Genomic DNA, 16,548 nt, shown 5'->3' with positions numbered 1-16,548 from the left:
ATATATGATCTTATGATATATATATATATATATATATATGATCTTATGATATATATATATATATATATATATATATATATATAGTTGTAAAGTAATATTAATTACTGTTGTCGTTGTTGTTGTTGTTGTGGTAGTTAGAGAGTTCGTTTGTGATTTTGTAGTGATTGTAATTAATTATTTAGTTAAATTAATTGATTGATTTTTTGATAATTAGTTAATGAACTAATTAATTAATTATTTTATATTGAACGAAGTTAAAGTTTTATTGTAACAATCTATTCACTCACTGCATCCAAATGATAAGTTTAATTAGAAGGATATAAAATGATTGATTTATATATGAAATGTTTTTTTTTTATAAATCTATTATTTCACTCACATAAGCGTAAGATTCTCACATGTGTAACATGCTTTGATGGTTTTTGTAATAATATTTATTGTAATAATAATAATAACAATTATTATTATTATATATATTAATTATATTCATAATATTTATAAATAATTTTTCCTTTATAGCTTTAATTTGTTCATTCAATCATTCATTCCAAACTATTTCTTGTTTTTTTAGTTGACAGTTGAGTATTTTTAATTACACACACACACGCATACACACACACGCATACACACACACGCATACACACACACACACACAGCTGTTACAAACACACATATACACGCAATTTTATGATTTTTATTAAACACGTTGTTATTGTTATTTGGGTGTGTGGTTAGTTAATTAACTATTTTTCTTTCATTATTTTTTAAATTTTTTCTTTCATACTCTGATGCAACTAATATATTATTTATATTTATACTTATAATTATATTAATAATAATTTTGTATTGTATTGTTTGTTGTCTATGCTTACAATAAATGAAGCTTGTGTTTCTGAATGAATTAATAAATTAATAAAAACGCAACATTCTTGCGTCTTCCATTTTGCTTTTCTCAAACTTTCCGACATTTTTTTTATCTTCAGAACAGATGAATCTTGTAAACTGCAAAGCAGATTTCTATCAGAAATACGTAAAATTTATCAAGCAAGTTAAAAAGTTAGAGTCTCTGATTTGGGAAATATAGTTCATCATATCAAGTTAAAAATGCTATCTGGTTTGTATAACAATTTTTCTTATTATTTTCGTACTATCATGTTATTTTCTATTATGTGCGGTTCAATCAATCTATTTTGTTTTTAAAGCGCCGGTTTCTCGAATGAATTCCACAAATAGATGGGTCTTGAGATCCGCTCTGAACTTTGTAAGTGATGGAGAAGTAGTCAGAAAAGGATGTTAAAGAAGTCCAGAGAAAAAGACCAGAGAAAGCAAAAACCGATTTAGCGTAAAAGTGTTAACTTGTAATTAAGAAAGAGTGAAAATGAGAAAACTTAGAAACCGTGGTGCTTGCGTTCATTTAACATATCCTGATACTCAGTACTTAGGAAATAATTTAGACTGAGATAGATAGAAAACCAGGAAGGCCAAATTACAATAACACAAGATAAGACTAATGAAGTAAACAAGTAAGATGAAATTAGGATAGGATTGTCGAGGTAAGGATTAATTTTTATTTTTTACATATAAAAGTATTCTTCCAAATTTGAGATATGTATGTGTATCAGAGTTAGACTGAAAGTTTAACGATCGTGAACATACTAATAAATCTTTTCAATGCCTAAATACAAAAGGTTCTTAAACTAAAAATTAATTTGTGGACTTTGACTTAAACTTTAAAATTGTTTTTGTGTGACTTTCATATGGAACTTATGCTTGTTAAGCAATAGGCGTCATGTAGTGTTAACAAGAATGGAAGCTTAATCTTAAAAATTTATAAAAATTTTAAATTTCATAATCATTGCTATCATCAAAACATGATTGGCACAGTAGTATTATATATTTTTTTATTTATTTTTTCATGGTTTTTGTTGAGATGGTACAAAAAAATCAAAACTGGTTCCCAGTACAAACTTCCGCCATGTCTTCCTCACTTCCCGGTGGTCGGATCCCTCCCTTTTATTCCGGATTCAAAAAGATTTTACGTGTACATGATGAAAAAATCGAAGACACTCGGAAATGTTATTGCGTTTTATATGGGAGACACGTAAGACGATCCAGAGACTTATTTTAATGAAGTGATGAAAGTAAATTGAATTCTATAAGCTAATTTAATTGAATTCAATTTAGGTATGTCGTAACGTTGAATGGGAGGGAGGCCATACATGAAGCTTTCGTTAAGAATAGCTCAACATTTTCTAGCCGCCCGATATTTCCAGTGTGCAGAAAATATAACCAGAATCAAAAAGGTTGGAAATTGTAATAAACTGTTGTTATTGCAAGTTTCAAAAACAAAATGTTTTTTTACTTATATTCGCCAACTCAGGATTGGTAGAGCATCCGTACGATGAGGAATTCAAAATTTTTCACAAAGCTTATTTGAACATTTTCAAACATTTCGGAGTTGGCCATGGGTTGATGGAGTCGAGAATAAACACCGAAGTTGAGAAACTTATTGAGAGGATAAAACTTAAGAATGGTGAACCGTTTAATCCACTGCATGATGTGACAGCTGCGGTTTCTAACGTTGTCAGCAGCATATGTTTTGGAAAACGATGGGATGATGGTGACCCAGAACATGAAGAGTTTTTAAATATTTCTGAAAATTTTGCTCGAGGATATTTTATTAATTTTTTCCCAATTTTAAGATTTTTTCCTTATTTTAGAAAACCCTATAAAAGGTTACTAGAAGCTGAAGAAAAGTGGGAAATATTCATTGCTAAATACATCGACGACTTAGTTGAAAACGAATCGAGAGAAAATTTTTGCAATAAGTTCAGAGAAGAAATATCTAATGAATTTTCTACTGATAAATTGAGCGAAATCGATAATGAACACCTAACAGTGATGATAAGAGATTTCACAATTGCTGGAACCGGCACAACAACAAACGCTTTGCTCTGGTTTCTCTACTTGATGGCGAATCATCAGGACGTTCAAAATCGAGTGAGAAATGAACTCGATAGAGTCGTTGGTTTCCGAAAATTTCCATCTTCAGATGATAAACCAAGTTTGCCCATTACAGAAGCCTGCATTTTAGAAGTTTTGAGAAATCGACCGCTGTTGGGAGTTGCTACACCTCACATGACTTCGAAAGATTCTGTGATAAGTGGAGTTTATATCCCGGCAGGCGTGACTGTTTTAGCCAATTTGTACAGTACACTAATGGATCCTGAAGTGTGGGAGGAGCCGGAAAAATTTAAAATTGAAAGATTTCTTAATAAGGATGCCACAGAAGTTGTTAACAAGAAACTCGCACTTCCATTTTCTATTGGTTCATCTTTTATTATTTTATGATATTAATTTTAACTAATATAATAATTTAAAAATACAATCTTTTTCAAGGCAAGCGTTCGTGCATTGGAGAACCACTCGCACTTCAAGAAATGTTTCAATTTGGATCCGCCATCATTCAACAGTTTCACATTCTTCCACCTGAAGGCCAAGCATGTGTTGAAGCCGAGGAAGTTATTGGAGTTACGAATAATCCTTCGCCCTTTTACGTGAGATTGATCAAAAGATTTTGAAGTTCTAGAAAGAAGTGGTTACTTGATAATTTAAAAAAATAATTTTTATTTGTATTTTCAGAGATTTTGATGTATTTTTGAAGGCAATATTTATTATTACGTTCTGGACTTGCATTCACAACTAAATAAACTTTATTCAAACAATGTATCACGAAAATAATAGAGTTTTTTAGTGATTTATTACGATAGAGTTCATTAGCGGTACGTTTATCTTGTCGATATTTATTCAAAGCTAAAACTTAATTATCACAAAATGTCGTTCTGAAGGTATTGCAAACTGAATGAATTTCTTAAAGGGTTAAAATGAATCTGGAGTCACCACATGCTAAAAAACCATTCAACACCAAGTATCTACAATAATTCCTCTGTAATGCATTCTAAAGAAGTCAGAGAATTCATTATTATTTAAGCTGTTAATTGATGCAAATACAAATTGCATAGTGAAAAGACGCTTCATGATTTGATTATCACACAAAAATGGATTCTTTCATCACGTATATACATATATAAATCCATGTTATCACATCAAAACAGCGATAAATTTCATTCGTGAATTCGTAAATTAATACCGTTTCATATCATTATTCTATATGTATATAATCACATACATGGAATACCTTGATATATATATATATATCATGTATGTATATATGATATCTATGATATACATCACTGATACCTTTATAATGTTCTTCCACTTTTACACATGCAGGCATGTTAGGATTGCTGGCATGTTAATATTTATTTTTCAGTGCCGTCGTCGTTTAGTTGGTTAGGTGAGTTAATTTTTTTAGAATTTCAAGTTTGTTAAGTTTTAACATTATATGCAAAATAAAAATAATTTAAAACAGACTTTAGCTCTAAAAAATGAATTAAAATGCAGGCCAGCCAACTGCCAACTGTTAGTTTTTTTAATTCACTTTTTAAATTTTTTTCAATAATTTTTAGTTTAGTTTATTTAGTTAGAAGAGACTTTACTTTTTAGTTAGAGAGAGAAAGTAATTTGCATTTGTTATTGTTATTAATTGCTCTTGACAACAGTTTTAAAACTTATTGAATCTTACTCAGTGTGTTTTTTAGTACAAAAAATATTTGTATCTTTGTAGTTTGTATGAGTATGAAACATTGAATTCATGCAATCCCCTACTTTATTTTATAAAGAGCTCTTTTTATTTTTAAAAAGGACCATCCATTCTTGCTGAAAAACCCAGACAAAGGTTTATACTTGAGTGTAGATGTCACCTGCAATAGATATAACCATGTAGGTATTGAGGTAAACTGCTTGGACATAACAGGTCAAATCAACCAACTTTGGGTTTTCGATGCAGACAGTTCAGCCCTCAGAAGCAAATACAACAACTTTGTGTTGCAGTATGATGCTGGTTTGTACAATAATTTGTACTTAATATATTTTATACTATATAATGTACATTTTTTAGGACACAGTGCATAATTTTTCTATTGAAGTGACGATTCGGTAAATGAATTATTGTATAAATTGGTTGAGTTACTATCTTTAATTCTGTTTAATTTATAAGGTTATACTATTCCATTTTATTTTTCTAAATTAATGTCAAATTGTTGATTGCATTCACACAGAAGTTAGAATGATGATTGTTTCACCATTTGATGCTAGAAGCTACAAACAAAAATGGAGGTACGAATGCAACAACATTGTCAGTGTTTCAAATCCCGCTTTCGTTTTGACTGCCGGTTCGTTCTAGTTAAATTTATGTTACAAAATGTCAAGATGTATGGATGAAATATTATCATTGTTTTTACTAATTTTTAAACATTTTGTACCAAGTGAAACCCTCAATCCATCCATATGCAGGTGAGTTTTCAGTTACACTAACTGAAAATATGTGCCGTAGAAATCAGATTTGGATAGCTGAGGACAGCAATGACTTACTTGTGAGATCTCTCTCATACGATCGTTTTGTATACATCATAAGTTCTCAGTTGGACTCGTGTTTGGAGGTCTACAATAATGTTTTATTACCATTCCCTGTGGTGAGGTGTTGGAACTTGAGCAAGAGTCAAAATCAAATTTGGTGTTTTGAATCTTCGACCGGTACAATTAGGACAAAACTGAATAATTTTGTTCTTGAATACTGTCCAGGTTTTTGTATTTTATTAACTTTAAATATTTATGTTTAAGGATAATAAATACTCAAAATCATTAGCTCGAAATCAGCACCATAGCAAGTAGGAATTGAATAATTAGTGCTTATCATCCGCAACAGACGAAAAGGGGCTTTTCGTCAGGCCATTCAACGTTAAAAATAAAAATCAGCAGTGGAATTATGAAGAGGGTCGCATCATCAGCCTGTCTCATCCACATATGTGCCTGGCCAACTTAGGTTGGCGCGTCTGCTTTTGAGAGATTTCTCAAAATTATTATGAAATGTATCAATTCGTTCGTAAATGTATTGAAATAAAAGGAATTGAAATTGCTGTGATAACTTTTATTCAGTTCTTTTTGAACTGGCGCTTGTCGAGATCGACGTAAACGAACTACACCAAATTTGGTTCTTTAAAGGGGTAGAGATTTTACCAGCACCAGAAGAAGAAGAAGTTGATGTAGATGATAGTGATGAAAGAGGTATGTTTGTTTGATTGTGTATATGTTTGTATATTTAATGGTTCTGTCGGAAATTATTTTAATTTTTTTGTTGCCAATAATTTGTCGTACGCTTACTTGTATAATGTCATTTATGTGCATTTGTGTATCCCATCTGTTTGTTGAATGTTTGACGAGCGCCGGCTTTTGTCGTACAGAAATGTTCGTGACATCTGAATTGCATTTATTGCTTGGTATTGGTTAATAAAGTACATATTTAATAGTTTTTCTTATCGGTTTAAAGAGGAAATGGAAAGAAAAATGCTTCCCAAGGTACGGAACATATGCCCGAAACCGCAATGGTTTGTATCACGAAAAAATATTTGAATTAAACTACCGTTACACTAAATTCAACTTCTAATTGTCACTTAATTTCTATGAAACCTCACAATTTCCAGTAAGGACTTCATGATACAGACGGCCGTTTTAGCCGAGAGAGTTCTCAGTGTGTACAATAGTGGTAAAAACGCCCGCCTTGAATTTAAAGTTTACCTATTGAAAGCGCACAAAACCAAGCGGCAACTGTGGCATTTTAATGGAGATGGTTTCATCGTATCTTCTTTCAATGGATTTGTCTTCAGTGCCACAGGTGATCTTTAACGTTTGGAGATGATTTTATTTGACGTCTTGCATATTGTTTTAGCTGAGGTGTAAGAATAAAAACTGTTAAGAGTTTTTGAAACAAGTTTTTTACTTTTAAACGTTTTATTCTTAATGGTTTTTAGATTCCTTGTATAAAAAACTGTTAATAAATAATCTATATTCGGTTTAAATCACTAACAGCAATTGAAACTCATTTAGGAGACAATTCCATCCTAACGATGGCGCCATACGCTGGAGATCCGAAACACCAGTGGCGTCTGGACGGGTCGAAAATTGTGAACGTCCTAGGGCAGTGTCTGGATATCATCGGAGGGAGGAGTAAAAATGAGGCGGAGTTATGTTTCAGCAAGTTTGACGACCACAAAAGCCAACATTGGAAATTAATTTTTTAATTCGGAGGTGTTTTTTATCATTTTGTAGTCTATATAATTTTTTAATTCTGTGATGTATTTTATCATTTTTTAGTCTATATAATGTCTCAACGTACTGTATCGGGGGTCTTCATCTACTTTTCTTGCCATGTATGCCTCCTTTTATGTTTGCGATGTCGTTTAAACGTCAAATTTTCGTGTCATACTCAACCGCCAGTGTCAGTGTGGATGATAATCGAGTTGAAGATCTGCAATGATATATCAGAGTTGAAGATCTGCAATGATATATCAGAGTTGAAGATCTGCAATGATATATCATAGTTACGTTAATTGCCGTAGTTTTATTAAGTTCAGAATATACGAAGAAATACTTGTACAACAGTCTCGACCGTTGTAAAGGTTAATTATTCCAGAACCAACAACGTCAGCGGTGGGTACTTGATGTTAAAATTTAGACTGCCGAGTCTTAGAAATGACGATTGTAACATTTTTCAGTAATAATTATTATCATATACTTATAATGTTGTTATGATATAACGAGAGAAAATAGGTTGAAGTATGTTATTTCAAAGGCCACGTAGAAATATTGAAATGTTTCGTATCAACGCGTAGGTAGGTACCTAACGCTGATTCTTAACTTAAGTACCTACCTACCAACCAAACATCGGCTTACATTAAAGTTATTATTTATAGATGAGATTTTATTTCGAACGCATAATTGAAAATATGAGATATAATTAATTATTTTTTTTCATAAGTCGTACTATTTAGCTGTTATAAGTTTACTTACTAAATCGTTTATACATTTTGCTCGTTCATTTATTCAGCCATTCATTCATTCGTTCTTTCATTTATTCATTCTTTTATTCATCCATTCATTCATTATATAATTTTAAAGTATCTTTATTTAGATACAATCAATCTATTAATAATTATGATATCTTTCAGTTTCTTTGAAGGTACGTACGTACGTACTGGCTCGTTATTTCCAATCAGGAACTTTCAATCTTTTTCAATGAAATCAATTATTTCTGACATATGATATTTTGCTTCTAATAAAAAAATGTAAATTTCAGATTGTAATAATCGCAATAATAAAAATTATTATTATTGTTGGTATTGTTATTATTGATTTAAACGGCCTGGCAGTTGAGTGTTAATTAATTATTTTAAAAGGCTCGTCATATGATGATGGCACAATAATATGGTTGTGTATATATGTTACGCGTTGGATCAATGAATGAATGAATGAGCGAATGATTAAAAGAAGAGTGAGTGAGTGAATGAGAAAGTGAGGGAATGAATCATTGAGTCAGAAGAAATATTTGAAGTTTTTTTCGAGAGTGCATGAATGAATATAGATACAATTTGCGTACATATTACATGAAAAATTCACTTGTCTGTATGTATGTTATGAGCAAAATTTCTTGTATACAATTCACGTATGTATTAAAGTGTGTGTGCGTGTATGTGCGTATTTATGCATGTGTATTTTTGTATTTCTAATGATATTTGTATTAACAGTTACATATCATTAAATCTATGTAAGATTCATGTGTGTGCGTGTGTGTTAATTTAATGATCCATAAGTGTACATTTCTCTAATACATTTTTATACGTGCTCCAGCCTGCTTAACATAAAACACAACACATGAACTAGATGTTATAGATTAGCAAAGCAATATATACTCTTTATTAACATCTTTATATATATATATGTATCATCATTTATATATATATTATTATGTATATATATATATATATATATATATGTGTGTGTGTGTGTGTGTGTGTATATAATATTACTCATGTTTACCTACCAAAAACAGCATCATATTGTTACTAAACCCAAAGCTTATGCTCTGACAATACTTGGCTTGCATCTTATATGTTATTTATGTATATATATATATAGACATATATATAAGTACATACATATGTGTTTGTATGTATGTATGTATGTATGTATGTATGAATGTATGTATGAATGTATGCATGTATGTATGTGCTGTCCTTAAATAAATACACTGAGGAAATTTGGTTGTTTGTATTGCAGTGTATTTCGCAGTGTGTTTGGATATGATTGTATAGCACGTACATACATAGACACGCACACTCACTCTCACGTACATACACGCACACGTGCCTGCATACCTTTAGATATAGTATAGGTGAGTGATTTCATAACTGTATAATTTAAATTTATAAGGTGTAAGTAGGAGAGAGCAAGAGATCTAATTGGTATTGTTGGCAGGTAGCTTGGTTTTTAAATTTTTCATTGATAATAATTAAATTAATATTTTGTTGATTTTTAATTTAATTATTTGAAAATTTCCTTTCAGAAATCAGTCGCCATGAATCCAGTTAGTAAGAGTTGATTGCTTTTCTTTTGATGTCAATCCTTTTTTCCTGTTTAAAATTATTGTTTCAAGCAAAATCGTATTTGTTGCTGTTTGTAATTGTAATTGTTGTTGGTTTGATTATTTAAATATGTTCACATGTGTTTTAATATAATACTCTTTCCATATCAACATCAGTATAGTTTATATACACGTCTATGTATCAAGAACTCACTGTAGATCATGATTAGTTAAAACACCATCAGCTAGATTTACGTGGGGGTACTATAAAACATGTTCCATCTAAATCACTATTCGCACAAACTCATGCGTGCATGCACACACTCATGTGTTAATAGTCACTCTGAATCATCATTTAGTTTCAATACGGGTTGTTAAGAAGCCAGCACAGCGGATTGTATCTGGATGTAGAGGGAGCTGGGACGAGTCCCGGGACCGCCGTTTGCGTTTGGGATAGGAATGCTTCTCCGAATCAGATTTGGTATTTCGATGCCGTCAATTCCGCTATCAGGACAAAGTTGAACGATTTTGCTTTGGAGTACAGTGAAGGTATAGCAAATAGATTTATCAATAGATACAAATTGATTGATGAAGAAGTAGGTAGATAGACTGTGATAGACAGCCGTCTATCACAGTCTATCTACCTACTATTTATCCGTGGATAAATATAGAGAGATATCTTTTAGAATATACAAAAATATAAAGTTTACGATTTTGAATAAGCAGCATTTTGAGATAAGTAACGTTGATTTATCTCTGAAAACACGAAGAATGGTGGGAAATTTATTTTTCATTATTGCACAACAGGGCACAAGTACTGCGTCATCAATCCACTGAATCCGAACAGTCCCTACCAGAAGTGGAGGTATGAGAACGGATTTATAAGGAATATGATGATTGCCTCGGCTACTCTTGGCCTACCTGGTTAATAATAATAATAATAATAATGAATTATTATTGCGTCAGACGTATAGTTTAGCGTTGTAGTCATCTGCTAAATGTCTCTTACTATTATACAACTACCATGTAATGAATGTGTATGTGTGTGTGTGTGTGCTTGTATGTGAATTGTACATTTTCAAACGCTGTTTCACACAGGTCAGAGCAAAGAGAGAGGTTCCAAAGTTGTCAGTGAAAATTTCACCGGCCAGCCCGATCAAATGTGGATGTTTGAGAGTCACGAGGGAATGGCCCCTATGCCCCAAGGTTTATCGAATTTTTATTCTCTGGTGAAAGTATCAAATTCTCTAAGTATTTATATCATTTATATCTAAGTTAATTGACATTTCGACGAGTATCTTTAAAAAATCTCACAGGCCAGCAATACCAGCAACCCTATCCGGGTTACAATCCCCAAATGCCCCCCTACAATCCGCAACAGCCCTACAACCCACAACAACCTTCGTATCCGCCCGCTGGTGGGTGTGTGCCTGGCGGGTGTGTGCCCCTCCCAAATATGGACGTGTCAAAGTTAGTTCGTACCTTACATGTTACTGCGTTGTAAAGTGAAATTATTTATTTGGTAAATATTTCCACTGAGATTTTTTTTCATTGATGGACGTTTTCTAGACTCAAGAGACAAATTTTAGATTGATTTTTAGACATATCGAATGATAAAACTATGGCAAGAAAGTTCATTTTATCATGAAACTGACCATCTTCAATGCACTTCAAATCAAATCAGCGTCAAACGAGAGTTTGTGATTAAGTCAGAGATGGATGATAAAGTGTTGGACATAAAGGGTGAAGACGCCAGGGAAGGGGCCATGGTCGTCATGTACAAGCCCCACCGCAAGAAGAACCAACTCTGGTACCTGGATCAGCAGGGCTGCATCAGATCAGCTTTCAATGGTTTCGTTTTCTACGCCAAAGGTGGAGTGCTTTTTAAATCTTTCAATTGATGTGAAAGTACGCTTGAAACTCTCTCACGTTTGATCGGCTTATTTTTCAAATATATTTTCATCTCGTATACTATGGAATCAATATGTCCATAATTGAAAAAAATTCACAAACCAATCAACTTATGAATCAAAATTTGCTAAAACCAACCAACCACCGAAACCAACCAACCAATCAGCCAACCATTCAACCAATCAGCCAACCAACCGACCAACCAACTAACTAACTAATTACCAACCAATCAGATAAGGGTTCATCTTTGCATATGGTTCCTTTCAGCGAGGACCCCAAGAAAAAATGGCGTGTCGATGGTAAGAAAATCGTGAATGGGGAGGGCAGCTGTCTGGACATCCGCGGGGGCAAATGCTTTGACGGGGCAGAACTTTGCGCTTACGACTTCAAAGGGCATAGCAACCAGCTCTGGAAAATCGAAAACAATTAAGACCGCCATGATTATTCCGCATCATTTGGCGCCATATTTTTTAAAATATTGTCTTTTACGTTCGGTGCGTTTCAACATTCATGACAATTTTTTTATATTTTCTATATAACACGCGTCGTGCCGTACGTGTTTAGTTGTACCGTAGAAACTTTTCCTCCATTGAGCTATTGAAATTAATTGCCTCTAATTATAATTAGTATTAATTGTTATTAATATATCAATATTAATTAATAATTGTTAACTTCTGTTAATTAGATCTTACATGCATATTGTTGCTTCATCATCTGATCGTTATTAGCTTTTTTTTGATGTTTTACTCTATTACTTTAATAATCTGCTTTTTGCGTTTTGATTCATTTTACATAGATTTAACGAGTCTTCAACTTAGATGTGTACTAAAAAATTATATCAAAATTTTATAATGTGTGATCTGTGAAAATTTTTTTTGAAACTCAAATGTTTGGACAATTGTTTTGTTGAAATTTTGTGAAACAAAAATAAAAATAGGTTAAAAATAGCTTTTAATTGTATTATTTCCTTAAATTTTGTAACCAAAAATATATTTTTTTTTATAAATTTTTGACAGCTTGAAGTTGAATTTTATAACGGCAGTGGCACTTGATAATCAATCATCACACTTATTTTTGTAACTGAAATGTTATTAAAAAACTGTTTAACAATTCATGATTACGATTTTGTTTATAATGGTTTATTAAAAAAACGATTTATAAGAAGCTTCATTATAGTTTGTTTATAAACACACACCACACACACACACACACGCACGCACACACAAAATTTATAATCATTTTCTTGTTCATAACTGCTTTTAATTCATTTTATGTTTTAATTTAATAAAGTTTTAAAACACACAAAACGACAAAATACCTGAAAGATGTTTCATATTTGTATTTTTATTTCTTGAATTCACAATTTCAAATGAATTTGAGCAATCAAAATTCACAATGTAATTCGTCAATTGTAGAACAACAAATATTATAAGTTATTAAACATTCGCAATTCACAATTCGTTTATTTATCAAACCAGTAAAGATTAACCATAATTATATTACTATGATTGTTAATTATTATAAATGATATAGTTATTTATATTGCTATCAGACGTATTTTATTTCCCACTGTTGGCTGAAACCTCCATCGTACCCGCTGCAACTTAGCTCGGCGCCTTTGGCTGTACTCTTCTTCATGGTATCAAGATACCATCCTGATATAATAGTACGATGGGATATGATATAAAACTATAATTAATGACTTCAACTAGTTAAATATGAATAATTATGAATAATAACGTTATAATTATTATTTAGTAAATGTAATTAATTAAAAGGACCTTTCTTGTTGACGATGTAGCTCCCTTGTATTGACCATTGACCCCTGGGATCGTCAAACTTTTTCGAAGTTTTCAACGGCTGATGTGTATCTACATTGAAGTTACTAGAACTGTTATTTACTTAATTAATTACCTATTAATTTATAAGTAGCAGTAATCCTAATTAACTAATTGATCAACTAATTGAATCTATAACTTGAAACTCCCCCCCCCCTAAAACATTTTCGATAGTGTTAAAGTAAATTTAAAAAAATCGTCTTTACCATCAGCATACAGAGTCAACCTGGAGAGATAACTCCGAATGTAGCCGTCTTTATCAACGTACCAAAGCTGATTTCTGTTGTGTCTTCTCTTGGATTCGTATAAAATGACGCCAACGTTTTCAGTTTTTTTGTTACCTTCAATGTCTAAAACGTGCTGACTGGATCTGCACACTATCTGGAACCGCTTCTTCGTCCTATTTTTTTTGGTGAAAAAAATTAGTGCTATTGGTGTTGGGCCGATTGCGTGTTATAAATGTTGTTTTTTAGTGTCAGGTCTCAAACGCAAGAGATTCTCGCGTATCAAATACAATGTGTGTGTGTGTGTGTGTATGGTATAATTCGTTATAATTAGGTTACGATAATCAATTACCATTAATATTATAATTTAATATAATACAAACTGTTCATCGTCAGATGAAGATGAAGACGACGATGATGGCATTATGTTTGGTTACGCTGGTTTATACCTGAAAGAAACTTTGCTCGGCTCGAGGCTTTTATATTAGGCTCTATCATTAATTATAAAACCAATAATTGTTATTATTTATGTTGTTTTAATATAATTAAATAATTATTTTTGTTATTACTTGTTATTATGAATAGTTTTATCTTAAAAGAGAAGAGGTCCTTCTAGATTAGGCAAAGTAATTCATTATTGACCTCATCAAATCACTACACATAATATTACCTGAGCAGAAAGGAAAAGTAATAAAATATTTATGGCATAATAATAATAATATAATTATGGCATAATAATAATATAATTATGGCATAAAAAATGTAGCAATTGATCGCTATAATGACAATAAGAATAATAATGTTGTTCACATTTTTATTACTAAGTTAAATATCATCAGTCAACAGTTCTTGATCTTTCTCTCTCTTTCTCTCTCTTCTTCTATGTCTCTCTTTCTCTCTCTTTTTTTCTCACACTCGCTCTCTCACATACACACACGTGCATACACATACAATGGAACACACACAAATCCTCTCAATCAATCAGACAAACAAATGACCATAGAAAAAACGAATCCTTATATCTCTCTGTTTTCGCGCACACACAAACACACACATATGCGCGCGCGCACATATACACATACATCACACACACTTATACATGCTCACACACACACAACAAAAGGGACACACACACACACAAAGACAGTAAAAGGGACACACATACACCCACACAACCCACACGAATTCTCACACAGACACACAGCATAGAGGTAATGTAAACAAATTATAAAGTTATTAGTTGTTTCTTCATAACAGTTCACTTATTTATTAACAGTTTATTTCAAAAAATTAACTTATTATTAAAATTTTAACTAATTTATCAAGTAAATACATTAAAATAAAATTTATATACGTCATTTTTGAAATATAGTCATATATATTACTGACATTTAAAACGAAAGAAATTTAACAAGGTTCTATTGTTATATTAACCTTTTGTATTTCGTTATCAATGGAAGTTTTAATAATTGATAACCCACTCAACTACTGCTGAAGTGACATCAATTAAAATTTTTATTAATGTTAAACTGAAATTTCTTAAATATAAAAATTCAGGACTTATTTATAATACAAATGTTTGCACGAATTTTTATTTAAAATGTAAATTATTTTTGGATTATATAATTTTAAACTAATTTTATATTCGATATATCATTGTTTAAATATCCCAATAAAATCTTCAACTTCGTAAAAAAAACAAAATTTGTCAAAAAAATTTGAAAAATATGAAGGAAATCTTTTAGCCAATTAATTTTATTTTTTTTTATTTTTTATTTATTTATCCCAACTGGCCAGAGGGCCACAACGGACCACTTACCCAATCAGGAAGAAAAAAAAATGTTATAAAGCTAGGCAATTGGCATACAGATAAAAAAAGTCAACACAAAAAAAAACAAAACAAAAGATATCCAAAATTTCAACATCTGAAGACCACACTACACCCTAACTTTATTCACATCACGATATAATCCTTATATAAAAATAAACTTCTAAAATATTTTCAGGGCCCCAAAACAGCAGACAATAACGGCCCACAATTTCCAAATCGATCCACTAGCTCTTTCGACGAAATTTGTGGGCTTCGTGGTCATCCCAGCGTAGGGCTCTGTGTAGATGTGGATGTTGGGGTCCGGGGCAGTCCCTCCAGCTTCTTTGAATGTCCAGGTTTGATTTGCATTAGGAATATTATCGTCGGTGTCCTTAAGGGTGACTCTTCTCACTGGATCGTCGGCAGCTTGGGAAAAAAAAATATTTTTTTCATTTGGGTTTAGATGCAAAATGTAAGTTTTACGACCTTTGACTATGCATTTCTTACTATTTACCATTGTTTTTCATTACATATACACACACATGCACGCATACACACACACACACCACACGCACACAAACACACACACACTCCACACACACACACACACTCCACACATACACACACACACGAATACATACACGCACATATGCATATTTAAACTACAAAAGAGAGAGAGAGAGTGAGAGAAAGAAAGGGAGTAAGCAATACATAAATGTACATTAATATGAACAGACTTGCATAGAAGCGTATAGAACAGGAGCTACATCACAAATCAAACGCTACGCATCCATTTCATCACTATTCATTGACTTCAAAGAAAGTAGCTTCAAACTTATCAACAAACTCAAGCAAAGAGGATACAATTACCAAAAACTTAAAAAACATTTCAAAGCCATCGCAGAGCAATACACAAAGATCTCACCAAAACCCAACAACGACAACAACAACAATAACAACCCGAACAATGAAAACATAAACACCAACACAATCACCGACGGCGACACCGACACACAGACTCCTAACATCACATACGACAATGAAGAAGATGTAGAAGATAACGAACAAACCATCTACAACACCTTCATCAACGAAATTCTCACCAACTATAACGACCCAACCAAAGGCAACACGGATAACGAAAACGACACCGTAGAATCAGATAACCACAACAACAACAATACCAACAATACCAACACTTACAATAACAAGAGCACAACAGAATCT

At 32.0% G+C, this 16,548-nt stretch overlaps 4 protein-coding genes across 4 annotated transcripts; 3 read left to right on the top strand and 1 right to left on the bottom strand.

The window, feature by feature from the left end:
- Nucleotides 1-1,871: 1,871 nt before the first annotated feature.
- On the top strand, nucleotides 1,872-3,581 carry HELRODRAFT_78563 (hypothetical protein; the record flags this gene model as incomplete). Its single annotated transcript, XM_009018692.1, has 4 exons — nucleotides 1,872-2,101; nucleotides 2,185-2,303; nucleotides 2,381-3,328; nucleotides 3,400-3,581. 4 exons carry the CDS (start codon nucleotides 1,872-1,874, stop codon nucleotides 3,579-3,581), a joined length of 1,479 nt encoding a protein of 492 aa, XP_009016940.1.
- An 877-nt stretch (nucleotides 3,582-4,458) lies between these two features.
- HELRODRAFT_172019 (hypothetical protein) lies at nucleotides 4,459-6,804 on the top strand (the record flags this gene model as incomplete). Its single annotated transcript, XM_009018691.1, has 8 exons — nucleotides 4,459-4,482; nucleotides 4,765-4,963; nucleotides 5,181-5,294; nucleotides 5,416-5,703; nucleotides 5,828-5,944; nucleotides 6,058-6,186; nucleotides 6,449-6,506; nucleotides 6,603-6,804. 8 exons carry the CDS (start codon nucleotides 4,459-4,461, stop codon nucleotides 6,802-6,804), a joined length of 1,131 nt encoding a protein of 376 aa, XP_009016939.1.
- Nucleotides 6,805-9,532: 2,728 nt separating this feature from the next.
- HELRODRAFT_172018 (hypothetical protein) lies at nucleotides 9,533-11,439 on the top strand (the record flags this gene model as incomplete). Its single annotated transcript, XM_009018690.1, has 6 exons — nucleotides 9,533-9,541; nucleotides 9,898-10,087; nucleotides 10,346-10,462; nucleotides 10,637-10,744; nucleotides 10,855-11,008; nucleotides 11,223-11,439. 6 exons carry the CDS (start codon nucleotides 9,533-9,535, stop codon nucleotides 11,437-11,439), a joined length of 795 nt encoding a protein of 264 aa, XP_009016938.1.
- A 4,063-nt stretch (nucleotides 11,440-15,502) lies between these two features.
- Nucleotides 15,503-15,838, bottom strand: HELRODRAFT_172016 (hypothetical protein; the record flags this gene model as incomplete). Its single annotated transcript, XM_009018689.1, has 1 exon — nucleotides 15,503-15,838. The coding sequence occupies one exon, from the start codon at nucleotides 15,836-15,838 to the stop codon at nucleotides 15,503-15,505; it is 336 nt and encodes a 111-aa protein (XP_009016937.1).
- Between the last annotated feature and the right edge of the window lie 710 nt (nucleotides 15,839-16,548).

Source organism: Helobdella robusta (assembly GCF_000326865.2).
Source record: "Helobdella robusta unplaced genomic scaffold HELROscaffold_22, whole genome shotgun sequence".
Taxonomy (NCBI): domain Eukaryota; kingdom Metazoa; phylum Annelida; class Clitellata; order Rhynchobdellida; family Glossiphoniidae; genus Helobdella; species Helobdella robusta.
This window is presented reverse-complemented; position numbering and strand designations above follow the sequence as displayed.